This window comes from Palaemon carinicauda, chromosome 45 (assembly GCF_036898095.1).
Source record: "Palaemon carinicauda isolate YSFRI2023 chromosome 45, ASM3689809v2, whole genome shotgun sequence".
In the NCBI taxonomy this organism is placed as follows: domain Eukaryota; kingdom Metazoa; phylum Arthropoda; class Malacostraca; order Decapoda; family Palaemonidae; genus Palaemon; species Palaemon carinicauda.
This window is the reverse complement of record NC_090769.1, coordinates 8355216-8372715: the sequence shown is the minus strand read 5'-3', so window position 1 is coordinate 8372715 and position 17500 is coordinate 8355216. Positions and strand designations below refer to the sequence as shown.

Below are 17500 nucleotides of genomic sequence, written 5' to 3'. Positions count from 1 at the left end.
GATTAAAGAAAAAATATATATCATTCATATTTTGCGTCTATTTCCTCAACTTTTTTTTTTCTTTTTTCTTTTTACACGAACATAACATACTTCCTCGTTCTCCACCAACTCTTCTAATAACCACTCCAAAATATCTTAAGATAAAATTTTCATCCCAATAATCTAGCATTTTATTTTCTAAGTGATATTTGTGGCCCTGTGCTGGCTAGGTTCCCGACTTTAATACAAAATGATCATCCCATTACACCATTACTATAATAGGTTTCTCTTGCCTTCTCTTAAATCATTTGTTCTGGTGTCTGCCTCCCTCTATTTACGTTCTTAACACTTCGTTTCACATTTAATTAATCATTATAATCAGCCATTTTTCTCAATTTGTAGTTGCTGTGGCCTGATTGGTAACGTCTCTGCCTGGTGTTTGCCGGTCGGGGGTTCGAGTCCCCCTCAGACTCGTTAGTGCCATTATTGTCTGCAACCTTACCATCCTTGTGAGCTAAGGTTGGGGGGTTTGGGGGAGCCTATGGGTCTATCTGCTGAGTCATCAGCAGTTACTGCCTGGCCCTCCCTGGTCCTGGCTTGGGTGGAGAGGAGGCTTGGGCGCTGATCATATGATATATGGTCAGTCTTTAAGGCATGGTCCTGATTGCTAGGGCAAGGTCACTGTCCCTTGCTTCTGCCATTCATGAGTGGCCTTTAAACCTGCTAGAAGACGTCATATGTATATATGGTCAGTCTCTAGGGCAGTGGTTCTTAACCTGGGGGTCGTGACCCCCGGGGGGGTCGTTTGGGATTTCTTGAGGGGTCACAAAGGGTTCTGGAGAATAATTTATTTTTCATATACATTATACACGTATTTGAAATAGCCAGTAGGGCTTTTACCAGTTTGATGAGTACAACACTGGTCACAAGTTGGGTGGTCTGCTGCACATTAACCATAGCCAGTGTTACCAAAATAGCGTTAAATTCCCATTATAGCTCAATCGGATACTCCTCCAAGTCACGTGATACGTGACGTGAATAACGTGATATCTCTGACGCCCTGCCATTGAATACTTCAATCCAAGGAAACGTTACAATGATGCACACAGCTCGGGACAAAGTGGCAGCGTTCAAGTCTAAGATTCAACTTTACAAGAAAAGAGTTCAGGACGGTGACATCACTTTCTTCACGGAGATGATGACTCTCCTGGGTTCCATGCCAGATGCTGAATGTAGTTTCCGTGAGGAAATCTCCACTCATCTTTTGGCAGTAAATGACACCATCGAAAGTTACTTTCCAGGACTAAACGACCGCTGTACTGATGCGTGGATCTATAGACCCTTTTCAGTAAAGGATAGTGCCATCAGTGATACTGATGTTGCTGCTAAGGTAGAATTTTATCAAATTCGTGAGGATTCTCAGCTTAAAGTCGATTTTGCCGAACAAGAGCTCCCAACATTTTGGGCAAAAGTGAAGGACTACTGTCCTATTCTCTCGATGCGTGCATTAACCATGTTGATTCAGTCCCCGTCAACCTACCGGTGCGAGGTTGGATTCTCAGCAATGGTTGCACTGAAAACGAAGGCACGTAATAGGTTTGTCATCGATGCTGACACGAGGTGTTGCCTATCGAACACTGGTCCTCGCTTTGATAGACTTATGGCTGCAAAACCATTTCAACTATCACACTGAGTGAATGAGAAGTAGGTGCTAGGTTTTGTATGGTGTTGAATAGTTCTTTGGAATTGATAATTTTATGGCATTTGTAGAGGCTAGGAAAGTGGAATTTTTCAAGGTTTTTGTTCTGTGGTGTTTCCAATAAAATTGTATAGGAGTAAACCTTTTTGTATGATGTTGAATTGTTCTTTGGAATTGATAATTTTATGGCATTTGTGGAGGCTATGTAAGTGGAATTTTTCAAGGTTTTTGTTCTGTGGTGTTTCCAATAAAATTGTATAGGAGTAAACCATTTTCTATGATGTTGAATAGTTCTTTGGAATTGATAATTTTATGGCATTTGTGGAGGCTATGTAAGTGGAATTTTTCAAGGTTTTTGTTCTGTGGTGTTTCCAATAAAATTGTATAGGAGTAAACCTTTTTGTATGATGTTGAATTGTTCTTTGGAATTGATAATTTTATGGCATTTGTGGAGGCTATGTAAGTGGAATTTTTCAAGGTTTTTGTTCTGTGGTGTTTCCAATAAAATTGTATAGGAGTAAACCATTTTCTATGATGTTGAATAGTTCTTTGGAATTGATAATTTTATGGCATTTGTGGAGGCTATGTAAGTGGAATTTTTCAAGGTTTTTGTTCTTTGGTGTTTCCAATAAAATTGTATAGGAGTAAACCATTTTCTATGATGTTGAATTGTTCTTTGGAATTGATAATTTTATGGCATTTGTGGAGGCTATGTAAGTGGAATTTTTCAAGGTTTTTGTTCTTTGGTGTTTCCAATAAAATTGTATAGGAGTAAACCATTTTCTATGATGTTGAATAGTTCTTTGGAATTGATAATTTTATGGCATTTGTGGAGGCTATGTAAGTGGAATTTTTCAAGGTTTTTGTTTTTTGGTGTTTCCAATAAAATTGTATAGGAGTAAACCATTTTCTATGATGTTGAATTGTTCTTTGGAATTGATAATTTTATGGCATTTGTGGAGGCTATGTAAGTGGAATTTTTCAAGGTTTTTGTTCTGTGGTGTTTCCAATAAAATTGTATAGGAGTAAACCTTTTTGTATGATGTTGAATTGTTCTTTGGAATTGATAATTTTATGGCATTTGTGGAGGCTATGTAAGTGGAATTTTTCAAGGTTTTTGTTCTGTGGTGTTTCCAATAAAATTGTATAGGAGTAAACCATTTTCTATGATGTTGAATAGTTCTTTGGAATTGATAATTTTATGGCATTTGTGGAGGCTATGTAAGTGGAATTTTTCAAGGTTTTTGTTCTTTGGTGTTTCCAATAAAATTGTATAGGAGTAAACCATTTTCTATGATGTTGAATTGTTCTTTGGAATTGATAATTTTATGGCATTTGTGGAGGCTATGTAAGTGGAATTTTTCAAGGTTTTTGTTCTGTGGTGTTTCCAATAAAATTGTATAGGAGTAAACCATTTTCTATGATGTTGAATAGTTCTTTGGAATTGATAATTTTATGGCATTTGTGGAGGCTATGTAAGTGGAATTTTTCAAGGTTTTTGTTCTGTGGTGTTTCCAATAAAATTGTATAGGAGTAAACCATTTTCTATGATGTTGAATAGTTCTTTGGAATTGATAATTTTATGGCATTTGTGGAGGCTAGGAAAGTGGAATTTTTCAAGGTTTTTGTTCTTTGGTGTTTCCAATAAAATTGTATAGGAGTAAACCATTTTCTATGATGTTGAATAGTTCTTTGGAATTGATAATTTTATGGCATTTGTGGAGGCTATGTAAGTGGAATTTTTCAAGGTTTTTGTTCTTTGGTGTTTCCAATAAAATTGTATAGGAGTAAACCATTTTCTATGATGTTGAATAGTTCTTTGGAATTGATAATTTTATGGCATTTGTGGAGGCTATGTAAGTGGAATTTTTCAAGGTTTTTGTTCTGTGGTGTTTCCAATAAAATTGTATAGGAGTAAACCATTTTCTATGATGTTGAATAGTTCTTTGGAATTGATAATTTTATGGCATTTGTGGAGGCTATGTAAGTGGAATTTTTCAAGGTTTTTGTTCTGTGGTGTTTCCAATAAAATTGTATAGGAGTAAACCATTTTCTATGATGTTGAATAGTTCTTTGGAATTGATAATTTTATGGCATTTGTGGAGGCTAGGAAAGTGGAATTTTTCAAGGTTTTTGTTCTTTGGTGTTTCCAATAAAATTGTATAGGAGTAAACCATTTTCTATGATGTTGAATAGTTCTTTGGAATTGATAATTTTATGGCATTTGTGGAGGCTATGTAAGTGGAATTTTTCAAGGTTTTTGTTCTTTGGTGTTTCCAATAAAATTGTATAGGAGTAAACCATTTTCTATGATGTTGAATAGTTCTTTGGAATTGATAATTTTATGGCATTTGTGGAGGCTATGTAAGTGGAATTTTTCAAGGTTTTTGTTCTGTGGTGTTTCCAATAAAATTGTATAGGAGTAAACCATTTTCTATGATGTTGAATAGTTCTTTGGAATTGATAATTTTATGGCATTTGTGGAGGCTATGTAAGTGGAATTTTTCAAGGTTTTTGTTCTTTGGTGTTTCCAATAAAATTGTATAGGAGTAAACCATTTTCTATGATGTTGAATAGTTCTTTGGAATTGATAATTTTATGGCATTTGTGGAGGCTATGTAAGTGGAATTTTTCAAGGTTTTTGTTCTGTGGTGTTTCCAATAAAATTGTATAGGAGTAAACCATTTTCTATGATGTTGAATAGTTCTTTGGAATTGATAATTTTATGGCATTTGTGGAGGCTATGTAAGTGGAATTTTTCAAGGTTTTTGTTCTGTGGTGTTTCCAATAAAATTGTATAGGAGTAAACCATTTTCTATGATGTTGAATAGTTCTTTGGAATTGATAATTTTATGGCATTTGTGGAGGCTAGGAAAGTGGAATTTTTCAAGGTTTTTGTTCTTTGGTGTTTCCAATAAAATTGTATAGGAGTAAACCATTTTCTATGATGTTGAATAGTTCTTTGGAATTGATAATTTTATGGCATTTGTGGAGGCTATGTAAGTGGAATTTTTCAAGGTTTTTGTTCTGTGGTGTTTCCAATAAAATTGTATAGGAGTAAACCATTTTCTATGATGTTGAATAGTTCTTTGGAATTGATAATTTTATGGCATTTGTGGAGGCTAGGAAAGTGGAATTTTTCAAGGTTTTTGTTCTTTGGTGTTTCCAATAAAATTGTATAGGAGTAAACCATTTTCTATGATGTTGAATAGTTCTTTGGAATTGATAATTTTATGGCATTTGTGGAGGCTAGGAAAGTGGAATTTTTCAAGGTTTTTGTTCTTTGGTGTTTCCAATAAAATTGTATAGGAGTAAACCATTTTCTATGATGTTGAATAGTTCTTTGGAATTGATAATTTTATGGCATTTGTGGAGGCTATGTAAGTGGAATTTTTCAAGGTTTTTGTTCTGTGGTGTTTCCAATAAAATTGTATAGGAGTAAACCATTTTCTATGATGTTGAATAGTTCTTTGGAATTGATAATTTTATGGCATTTGTGGAGGCTAGGAAAGTGGAATTTTTCAAGGTTTTTGTTCTGTGGTGTTGCCAATAAAATTGTATAGGAGTAAACCATGGTCTTCCTGTAATTTTTTTTACATGACCTTTTGACAAGGTTCATTATTCCCAAATCTATTATAGGGGGTCATAATAATACTCTGATTAGTCCCAGGGGTCATGGGATGAAAAAGGTTAAGAACCACTGCTCTAGGGCATTGTCCTGATTGCTAGGGCAATGTCACTGTCCCATGCTTCTGCCATTCATGAGCGGCCTTTAAACCTTTAAACCCACAAGTTACTTTATATTTGGTGTTGTCTGGTATAACTGAATAAAATCATTGCTTAGCGGTATATAGTAATTTTGACATGTTCAAGTGTCCTCTATTAGTGGAAGGAAACTGCCCGGAAATTACTATGGTCTTCCACTTTCTTGGGTTAGATTTCTCTTGCTTGAGGGTACATTCGGCACAATTATTTGATTATGTCCTTTCCCCAATGGGCAATCTTCCCTGCTAAAGCCCTTGGGCATAATTATAGTATCCTGATTTTCCAACTAGAGATATACGTTAACTAATAATAATAATAATAATAATAATAATAATAATAATAATAATAATAATAATTAATAATAATTATAATAATAATAATAATGATAACAATAATTAATAATAATAATAATAATAATCATAATAATAATAATAATAATAACAATAATAATAATAATAACAACAACAATAACAATAATAATATCAATAATAATAACAATAACTATACTTATTGGAATGATTTCCAAGCGCGCTTAAAGCCGGTAACTGCTTCTTTCCCGAAAATTTTTTAAATCACAGAAACATACAAGTAGGAGCTAATCGGAGATCTCAGGTTGAAATTATAGTGTATCCTCTACGCAGTTATTTTCCCCAAAGGAATAATTTAAAAAAGAACAAAATTCTTCTCTCGAAGTTTGGAAAGAAATATGGAAATAAGCAAAACCCATCGAAAGAAACATCAAATATTGGCAAATATGTTTTTGCAAATAACGCAGTAATCCAATATCCTTATTTTCTGATTGTACTTATCAAGATAGCTAATATTCATGAGAATTGCGGATCTCTCTCTCTCTCTCTCTCTCTCTCTCTCTCTCTCTCTCTCTCTCTCTCTCTCGACGTAATGAACTACCTCCTAAAGAGCAATATGGCTAATAAAAGTGTGGTAACGTCCCTGACTGGTGAAACCAGACTGGGGTTCGAGTCCCGCTCAAACTCGTAACTTTCTATGGTCCCTGCAACCTCACCATTCTTGTGAGCTAAGGATGGGGGGTTTGGGGGACTCTATAGGTCTATTTGCTGAGTCATCAGCAGCCATTGCCTGGCCCACTTTGGTCCTAGCTTGGGTAGAGAGGGGGCTTGGGCGGTTATCATATGCATATATGGTCAGTCTCTAGGGCACCTGCTTGATAGGGCAATGTCACTGTCCCTTGCCTCTGCCATTCATGAGCGACCTTTAAACCTTTAAGACGCAAGAACGTTTTCCCAGATAATTTCTTACTTTCAATCTGAAATGGATAACGAAGTCAATAACACCACATCATTGAAATGATGAAGAAATGCGAAGAGAGACGTAATAGCTCTGACGTACTGTGCGAGGTGTCGTCTAGATGACGAGCTTATATACAAACAGTTGAGTGCAACAATGGCACAAAAATTCAATGTGAAACATGCGATGGCAAGGTTAAACAGGTTTTTCTATTATCAGTGCGGGAGAAAGGGAGAGATAAAAAAGCAGTAGCATTACAGTGTATGAAAAAATTTCTAGTACTCTTTCATCCCTATTGTCTCTTTACTGCGGTGGTCCATATGAATGCATGGTGCTTTCTATATATATATTAATTATAAGTAGTAGTAGTAGTAGTAGTAGTAGTAGTAGTAATAATAGTAGTAGCAGTAGTAGTAGTTGGAACCTTTCATTTGAAACTAGAATTTCCCTTTAAAAATGTTCTAAAGATAGTATTCAGTTTCCTCATCCAATTGCGTTAAATCCTTCCATTAAGGGTACAGAGATAACACACAGCCTCTCACCTAATCTCTCCACCTTTTACTAGAATTAACAAACAATAATACGACAACCTTTATCGTAGCATTAACGAATGGATAAATCCTTTCAGGCCTTAATGTTCTAAGCCGAATTCTTAGAATTAACATAGCTAAAATCTCTCGACCTCGGTTAGATTCTACGGGATTTAAGATAGCCAGCTTTAGACGAAATCCTTGGATTTCATTTCATGTTGGTTATTTAAATAAGATTTAAAACAGGTTGAATTATACATTATTCTCCTTTTTATCACATTTCAATTGATAATACTGACATTTTATGGGAAATATTAACCTGTTTTATTTTGTGATTTGATAATCCGGTGGTATTGCTCAAGGATAAGACTTATCTTTTAGCAAAAACTATCATTGCGTCAGGAGGCAAATCCCATTTTTCTCAGAGGACTGTTTGCTATGAGATAAAAGGAACAAGAATACACACAGTAAGAGACAGAAACTGAGACAGACAAAGAGAAAGATAATGGACGAGAAATATGAGATCTATTTCTGTAGGGTTGAATTCTCGTGGCTTTTCTCTCTGGTAGATTTTGAATAACGCTTAATTCTCTCTCTCTCTCTCTCTCTCTCTCTCTCTCTCTCTCTCTCTCTCTCTCTCTCTCTCTCTCTCTCTCTCTCTTTCTCTCTCTCTCTCTCAAATATCCTTCTCTTCAGTATTAGATATTTGAAAGGAACCCCCCCCTCTCTCTCTCTCTCTCTCTCTCTCTCTCTCTCTCTCTCTCTCTCTCTCTCTCTCTCTCTCTCAAATATCCTTCTCTTCAGTATTAGATATTTGAAAGGAACCCCCTCTCTCTCTCTCTCTCTCTCTCTCTCTCTCTCTCTCTCTCTCTCTCTCTCTCTCTCTCTCTCTCTCTCTCTCTCTCAGGCTCCTTTGGTTATATGGAACTGGTTTAAGTATAGAATGTAAGTGACAACGTTTTGGCTAGTGAAACTTCATCTAATTTACCTTCACGTAGATAATTTGATCCTTGGATATAATCAGGCAAACAATGTTAGCTATCTTACACCTTTAAGTATGTCTTGTTGTAGTAGTGAAAAAAATACTCATGGATCATTAAAATGAGCTTTTCTCATTTTATTTCAAGTGACTCAACTCAATCTATCATTGTATAATTATACTCCAAGACTTATTTAGTCCTTAGATATCTGGCAAACAATAGCATAATTATACTCTAAGACTTTTTAGTCCTTAGATATCTGGCAAACAATAGTATAATTATACTCTAAGACTTATTTAGTCCTTGGATATCTGGCAAACAATAGTATAATTATACTCTAAGTCTTATTTAGTCCTTGGATATCTGGCAAACAATAGTATAATTATACTCTAAGACTTTTTAGTCCTTAGATATCTGGCAAACAATAGTATAATTATACTCTAAGTCTTATTTAGTCCTTGGATATCTGGCAAACAATAGTATAATTATACTCTAAGTCTTATTTAATCCTTGGATATCTGGCAAACAATAGTATAATTATACTCTAAGTCTTATTTAGTCCTTGGATATCTGGCAAACAATAGTATAATTATACTCTAAGACTTTTTAGTCCTTAGATATCTGGCAAACAATAGTATAATTATACTCTAAGTCTTATTTAGTCCTTGGATATCTGGCAAACAATAGTATAATTATACTCTAAGACTTTTTAGTCCTTAGATATCTGGCAAACAATAGTATAATTATACTCTAAGACTTATTTAGTCCTTGGATATCTGGCAAACAATAGTATAATTATACTCTAAGACTTATTTAGTCCTTAGATATCTGGCAAACGATAGCATAATTATACTCTAAGACTTTTTAGTCCTTAGATATCTGGCAAACAATAGTATAATTATACTCTAAGACTTATTTTGTCCTTACATATCTGGCAAACAACGGTATAATTATACTCTAAGACTTATTTAGTCCTTAGATATCTGGCAAACAACAGTATAATTATACTCTAAGACTTATTTAGTCCTTGGATATCTGGCAAACAATAGTATAATTATACTCTAAGACTTATTTAGTCCTTGGATATCTGGCAAACAATAGTATAATTACACTCTAAGACTTATTTAGTCCTTAGATATCTGGCAAACAATAGTATAATTATACTCTAAGACTTATTTAGTCCTTAGATATCTGGCAAACAATAGTATAATTATACTCTAAGTCTTATTTAGTCCTTAGATATCTGGCAAAAAATAGTATAATTATACTCTAAGACTTATTTAGTACTTAGATATCTGGCAAACAATAGTATAATTATACTCTAAGACTTATTTAGTCCTTAGATATCTGGCAAACAATAGTATAACTATACTCCAAGACTTATTTAGTCCTTAGATATCCGGCAAACAATAGTATAATTATACTCTAAGACTTATTTAGTCCTTAGATATCCGGCAAACAATAGCATAATTATACTCTAAGACTTATTTAGTCCTTAGATATCTGGCAAACGCTAGTATAATTATACTCTAAGACTTATTTAGTCCTTAGGTATCTGGCAAACAATAGCATAATTATACTCTAAGACTTATTTAGTCCTTAGATATCTGGCAAACGATAGTATAATTATACTCTAAGACTTATTTAGTCCTTAGATATCTGGCAAACAATAGTATGATTATACTCTAAGTCTTATTTAGTCCTTAGATATCTGCAAACAATAGTATAATTATACTCTAAGACTTATTTAGTCCTTAAGTATCTGGCAAACAATAGCATAATCATACTCTAAGACTTATTTAGTCCTTAGAGATCTGGCAAACAATGGTATAATTATACTCCAAGACTTCTTTAGTCCTTAGATATCTGGCAAACGATAGTATAATTATACTCTAAGACTTATTTAGTCCTTAGATAGCTGGCAAACAATAGTATAATTATACTCTAAGACTTATTTAGTCCTTAGAGATCTGGCAAACAATGGTATAATTATAATCTGAAGACTTATTTAGTCCTTAGATATCTGGCAAACAATAGTATAATTATACTCTAAGTCTTCTTTAGTCCTTAGATATCCGGCAAACAATGGCATAATTATACTCCAAGACTTATTTAGTCCTTAGATATCCGGCAAACAATAGTATAATTATACTCTAAGACTTATTTAGTCCTTAGATATCCGGCAAACAATAGCATAATTATACTCTAAGACTTATTTAGTCCTTAGATATCTGGCAAACAATAGCATAATCATACTCTAAGACTTATTTAGTCCATAGATATCTGGCAAACAATAGCATAATTATACTCTAAGACTTATTTAGTCCTTAGATATCTGGCAAACGATAGTATAATTATACTCTAAGACTTATTTAGTCCTTAGATATCTGGCAAACAATAGTATGATTATACTCTAAGTCTTATTTAGTCCTTAGATATCTGCAAACAATAGTATAATTATACTCTAAGACTTATTTAGTCCTTAGAGATCTGGCAAACAATGGTATAATTATACTCTAAGACTTATTTAGTCCTTAGAGATCTGGCAAACAATGGTATAATTATACTCCAAGACTTCTTTAGTCCTTAGATATCTGGCAAACGGTAGTATAATTATACTCTAAGACTTATTCAGTCCTTAGATATCTGGCAAACAATAGCATAATTATACTCTAAGACTTATTTAGTCTTTAGATATCTGGCAAACAATGGTATAATTATACTCTAAGACTTATTTAGTCCTTAGATATCTGGCAAACAATAGTATAATTATACTCTAAGTCTTATTCAGTCCTTAGATAGCTGGCAAACAATGGTATAATTATACTCTAAAACTTATTTAGTCCTTAGATAGCTGGCAAACAATGGTATAATTATACTCTAAAACTTATTTAGTCCTTAGATAGCTGGCAAACAATAGTATAATTATACTCTAAGTCTTATTCAGTCCTTAGATAGCTGGCAAACAATGGTATAATTATACTCTAAAACTTATTTAGTCCTTAGATAGCTGGCAAACAATAGTATAATTATACTCTAAAACTTATTTAGTCCTTAGATAGCTGGCAAACAATAGTATAATTATACTCTAAGTCTTATTCAGTCCTTAGATAGCTGGCAAACAATGGTATAATTATACTCTAAAACTTATTTAGTCCTTAGATAGCTGGCAAACAATGGTATAATTATACTCTAAAACTTATTTAGTCCTTAGATAGCTGGCGAACAATAGTATAATTATACTCTAAGTCTTATTCAGTCCTTAGATAGCTGGCAAACAATGGTATAATTATACTCTAAAACTTAATTAGTCCTTAGATAGCTGGCAAACAATGGTATAATAATACTCTAAAAGTTATTTAGTCCTAAGATAGCTGGCAAACAATAGTATAATTATACTCTAAGTCTTATTCAGTCCTTAGATAGCTGGCAAACAATGGTATAATTATACTCTAAGACTTATTTAGTCCTTAGATATATGGCAAACAATAGCCTTCGATTCTATGGTTAGTTTCTTGGTAATTATTACCTTCCTATCAAAGATTGATTCTGGAGACGATGGGTCGCCTTTATCAGCGTCTCTATCGCGTCCACCTAATTAAGACTTTCAATTAACCTGCCAGAAGCAAATCTTAGACTAATTTCAATGCAATTTCTGATACTACTACTATTATTATTATTATTATTATTATTATTATTATTAAGCTACAACCCTAGTTGGAAAAGCAGAATGCTATAAGCCAAGGGGCTCCAAGAGGGAAAATAGCCCAGTGAGGAAAGGAAACAAGGAAAAATAGCCCAGTGAGGAAAGGAAACAAAGAAAAATAAAATACTTTGAGAACAGTAACATTAAAAAATATCTCCTATATAAACTATGAAAACTTAAACAAAACAAGATTAAGAAAAATTAGTGCGCCCAAGAGAACTCTAACCCAAGACAGTGGGAGACCATGATACAGAGGCTATGGCACTACCCTAGACTGGAGAACAACGGTTTGATTTTGGAGTGTCCTCCTAGAAGAGCTGCTTACCATAGCATACATACGCATTAAAACCTAAATTATTGAGGTAAATTTCTATTTGTAGATGGACATTGCCTTTCAATAATACTAAATGAATGATTGAATTAAATGAATTAAATGGGAAATGAATTCTAATTATTACGAAGAAATGGTAAAATCATATATCTCCCATTTTCCATCGCGTGCCCCATACATCTACAATAGATAATGCCTTTTTTCACCTTAGGTAAACTTTTTGAGATCCTTTGCCCCATTTCGTTCTCATTATTACTATAATTACTAACTAAGCTACGGGCCTAGCTGGGAAAGCAAGATGCTATAAACCCAATGGCTCCAACGGGGAAAAGGAGCCCAGTGAGGCAAGGAAATAGGGAAATAGATAAACGATCTGAGAAATAATGAACTAATAAAATAAAATATTTAAAAAAAAATAGTAACAACATCAAAACAAAATGTAATGTATTTCTTTCGATAGGCCTAAAGGATGGAGAAACATTTTAGGCTATTTAGACAATGAATTCATCCTTGTTCTTTCTTCAAAACGATTATCTTAAGGAGGAAAATGAGGAAGATATGATAGTGTTGTAAAAAAAAAAAAAAACTTATTTTTATATATATGAAGATATGAAACCATAAATAATAACAACGCCGGTGCTGAAATAAACAAACCTTACTATGAATTTATATCTAAAGGTTAAAGGTGACAGGTTTCAGTTCCGGTTCCATCAGAATAGATGCTCACCAGAACGTCAGCCGGGCAAGCCCAACCCCCCCCCCCCCCCTGTGGTGCCCTACCACAGCAGTGGCCTCTCCAGTAAACAGCTTAAACTCCCGGTCCTGGGCGGGGATCGATCTCTTGCTCAAGAAAATATGAGCAAAAGGCTGTCAACGACACCCATCTTAACAGTATTAGAGAATTCGTAATGTCTCCTACCGCAAACTTTCTAGAAAAAAAGCTAGCCTCTGTGTTCGTTGTAAATTCAAAATTCTTCTTCAAAGAATCTGATCTTATAGTCTGAAGCATTCACTTTACTTTGAAGAATGCTTTTACTTGCCCCGACTCCCCCCCCCCCCACGCACGGCAAAAAAAAAAAAAAAAAAAAAAAAAAACATTTGAAAAGAATAACGTAAAGTTGTTTCGCCCATAATTTTAATATTTGGGATGAAATTGGGATATCTCTCTCTTCTCTCTCTCAATAGGCCCTTATGCAGCATTGAGAGAGAGAGAGAGAGAGAGAGAGAGAGAGAGAGAGAGAGAGAGACTTAATAACCAGATCCAATTTGCCTTGCTGTGCGTAATGTCCCCAATTTGGACTTGTTGGAAAAAATGGAATATGAATAATTTAAACATCTCTTTTAGCACTCTGCAAAATTGCCAGTCTTCTTTTTACTGGAACTATACTCTATGGATATTGACGACTCTAATTTCTGGTTGCGAATGTAAATGTTAAAAACCAAACATACATATTTTGGCTTTGATTTGCTTTCGGGATGTCATGTTATTTTCTAAAATTATTTCTTTATCCATCTCCTCGCTAGTTTTTTAATCATCTGATCTTAATTATATGAAATCAATGGTATTTTAAAATCTAAAAATCTTTAAATCATAATTAAATTAAAATAAAACACGAAGTTTAGTCACTGATTAGGTTATGTGGTATGCAGTGAGTTAGAGACGTTATTTTTCGTCATTGATATACGGCACATGAACCTTGCTCTCCATGTTGGCACCCAGTGCCAAAAAAAAAAAAAAAAAAAAAAAAAAAAAAAAAAAAAAACCTTCCTCCGCCAAAGTAGAAATTATTCTCTCTTTATTATTTGTTCCTTATTTGGAGGCATCGGTTTTAATTTCCCCCTGTATAAGGAGGAGACTATAAATCATTGTTTCCTACATATAATAATGTTATCATTATCATTATTATTATCATGCGTTATTAGTGTTGTTGATGTAGAATTTTTTTTTTTTTTTATTTGTTCTTTACTTGGAGGCATAGGCTTTAATTTCCCCCTGTATAAGAAGGAGACTATAAACAATTGTTTCCTACATATAATAATGTTATTATTATGATTATTATTATCATGCGTTATTAGTGTTGTTGATGTCGAATTTTTTTTTTTTTTTTATTTGTTCTTTACTTGGAGGCATAGGCTTTAATTTCCCCCTGTATAAGAAGGAGACTATAAACAATTGTTTCCTACATATAATAATGTTATTATTATGATTATTATTATCATGCGTTATTAGTGTTGTTGATGTAGAATTTTTTTTTTTTTATTTGTTCTTTACTTGGAGGCATAGGCTTTAATTCCCCCCTGTATAAGAAGGAGACTATAAACAATTGTTTCCTACATATAATAATGTTATTATTATGATTATTATTATCATGCGTTATTAGTGTTGTTGATGTCGAATTTTTTTTTTTTTTTTATTTGTTCCATACTTGGAGGCATAGGTTTTAATTTCCCCCTGTATAAGGAGGAGACTATAAACAATTGTTTCTTACATAAAATAATGTTATTATTATCATTATTATTATCATGCGTTATTAGTGTTGTTGATGTAGAATATTTTTTTTTATTTGTTCTTTACTTGGAGGCATCGGTTTTAATTTCACCCTGTATAAGGAGACTATAAATAATTGTTTCCTATATATAATAATGTTATTATTATCATTATTATTATCATGCGTTATTAGTGTTGTTGATGTAGAATTTTTTTTTTATTTGTTCTTTACTTGGAGGTATCGGCTTCAATTTCACCCTGTATAAGAAGGAGACCATAAATAATTGTTTCATACATATAATAATGTTATTATTATCATTATTATTATCATGCGTTATTAGTGTTGTTGATGTAGAATTTTTTTTTTTTATTTGTTCTTTACTTGGAGGTATCGGCTTCAATTTCACCCTGTATAAGGAGGAGACCATAAACAATTGTTTCTTATATATAATAATGCTATTATTATCATTATTATTATCATGCGTTATTAGTGTTGTTGATGTAGAATTTTTTTTATTTGTTCTTTACTTGGAGGCATCGGTTTTAATTTCCCCCTGTATAAGGAGGAGACTATAAACAATTGTTTCCTACATATAATAATGTTATTATTATGATTATTATTATCATGCGTTATTAGTGTTGTTGATGTAGAATTTTTTTTTTTTTATTTGTTCTTTACTTGGAGGCATCGGTTTTAATTTCCCCCTGTATAAGGAGGAGACTATAAATAATTGTTTCTTACATATAATAATGTTATTATTATCATTATTATTATCATGCGTTATTAGTGTTGTTGATGTAGAATTTCTTTTTCTTTTATTTGTTCTTTACTTGGAGGCATCGGTTTTAATTTCCCCCTGTATAAGAAGGAGACTATAAATAATTGTTTCCTACGTATAATAATGCTATTATTATCATTAATATTATTATGCGTTATTGCTGTTGATGTTATTAAAAATCAAGGTGCAACACAAGTGGGAAAAACAAAAAACCACAAGCCGTAGGATCCCAGTGGACAAAGGAGGACAGTATTATGAAAATAACGTAACTGGTAGGATAAATATAACATAAAACTTTGAAACTGAAATGTATGAAAGAATTTGTAACCTCTGATCAAAACACATAGACAGATTCATATTGTAAACAATGTTATTTTTTTCCAAATTAATTTGCAGATTCATATTCTAAACGATGTTATTTTTTTTTCAAACTAATTTGAAGTAATCTTCACAGCAGTTTTAATACGTTTGTATACGTTTCCTTCAAACAGTATTAATGGATTGAGTGGGAGAAGAGGCAAAGAAAATTAATGTAAACATTTGTCAAAGGTGCATCATGCTTTACAAAGTTCAGGTAAACAGGGTATCATAAGACTCTTCTATAAATATACTTTTTAAAAACACCTAATTTTAATCAGAAATTCTCCGTAAAAATATACTGTTCGGAACCGTATTTCAGTAAAATACAGGTGACCGTAATATTTACCCTACTTTCTTATTATATCTTACGGGTTAGCGACTGTAATATCCCTCATTTACGCCAATATATACTTTTTTAAAACGATAAAAATCCTAAAGTAAATGTTGCCTGGCATTTACCGTTCTTTTAATGCAAACTTTCAAAAAGTGTATCATTTATTTTAACCGAAAATCATAACTTTTGCATAAAGATAAGAGTAAAAAAAACTAAATACGTAAAGGAATCAGGAAACCAACTTTCAAAAATAGACAACCATACTATATTTTCCAGACGGAAAAAGCAGAGATTTTTGTTCTGAATTATACATTGCTCTTCCAAAACTTGTAACAGAATTGTGTAGCACTCGCCAAATGATACTAGTAGATCTCTCTCTCTCTCTCTCTCTCTCTCTCTCTCTCTCTCTCTCTCTCTCAGTTAAATGACATGTTTCGTATGATAGTTTTGTAAGTTGGAATTCCATAGAATCTCTCTCTCTCTCTCTCTCTCTCTCTCTCTCTCTCTCTCTCTCCACCACGCTTTCATACACTGTTATAGTCTGACCAGCGCAACTATTTTAACCATTTTCGCCTTTCATAGTTTAACCTTTACCAAGGTTAAATCCGGATTAACAAGGGGTTAGGATTTTCATTTTATATTTTAAATATTTTCTTCCGACCCTTTTCCCAAACCTTGTTCAGTGTTGCAAGGCTATTGTGATCTTGCAGAGTTATTGTTCTGATATATTTTTTCCTTATTTCGGGATCTATTTTAGAAGGAGAAAGGATTAATGAGGAAGAATCATTCAAGTATTTAGGAACAATGATCTCCAATACAGGGTCATTAGAATTGGAGTATAGTGAAAGATTGAAAAAAGCTAATCAGACAATGCATAGGTTAAGTAAGATTTGGAAATCAAATCGCCTGAAATTACATATAAAAATTAGACTATATATCAGTTTAGTGAGATCTGTCTTACTGTATGGACATGAGTCGTGGTATGACAATGAAACAATCTCCAACAGATTTAGTAGATTTGAGAACAAATATCTCAGAAGAATATTGCGAGTTACATGGCAGGGCAGGATTAGAAATGAAACTATAAGAGAGATTACTCGAGTACTATACGTGGATGATATCATGGTGAAGGGTAGATGAAGAGATTAGTTCACCAAACGTTTAACTGGGCTCCACAAGGCACTAGAAGAGTTGGAAGACACAGGCCTGCATAGCTGAGAACTATGAAGTATTGAACTAAAAGATCAAGATGGAGACGACTGGCGAAATCTAACCGAGACCCT

At 33.1% G+C, this 17500-nt stretch overlaps 2 protein-coding genes across 2 annotated transcripts in view; both read left to right on the top strand.

Annotated features, from left to right (window-relative positions):
• Window positions 1–1049, top strand: part of LOC137634727 (uncharacterized) — an 81276-nt gene extending 80227 nt beyond the window's left edge. The window contains exon 2 of the mRNA XM_068367216.1: window positions 976–1049. Coding sequence (XP_068223317.1) covers window positions 976–1049 — 74 coding nt within the window. The remainder of the gene's footprint in view (window positions 1–975) is intronic.
• A 26-nt stretch (window positions 1050–1075) lies between these two features.
• The window catches only part of LOC137634726 (SCAN domain-containing protein 3-like), a 21333-nt gene continuing 4908 nt past the window's right edge, over window positions 1076–17500 (top strand). Inside the window, exon 1 of the mRNA XM_068367215.1 lies at window positions 1076–1575. Within this exon, the coding sequence (XP_068223316.1) occupies window positions 1076–1575 (500 nt within the window). The remainder of the gene's footprint in view (window positions 1576–17500) is intronic.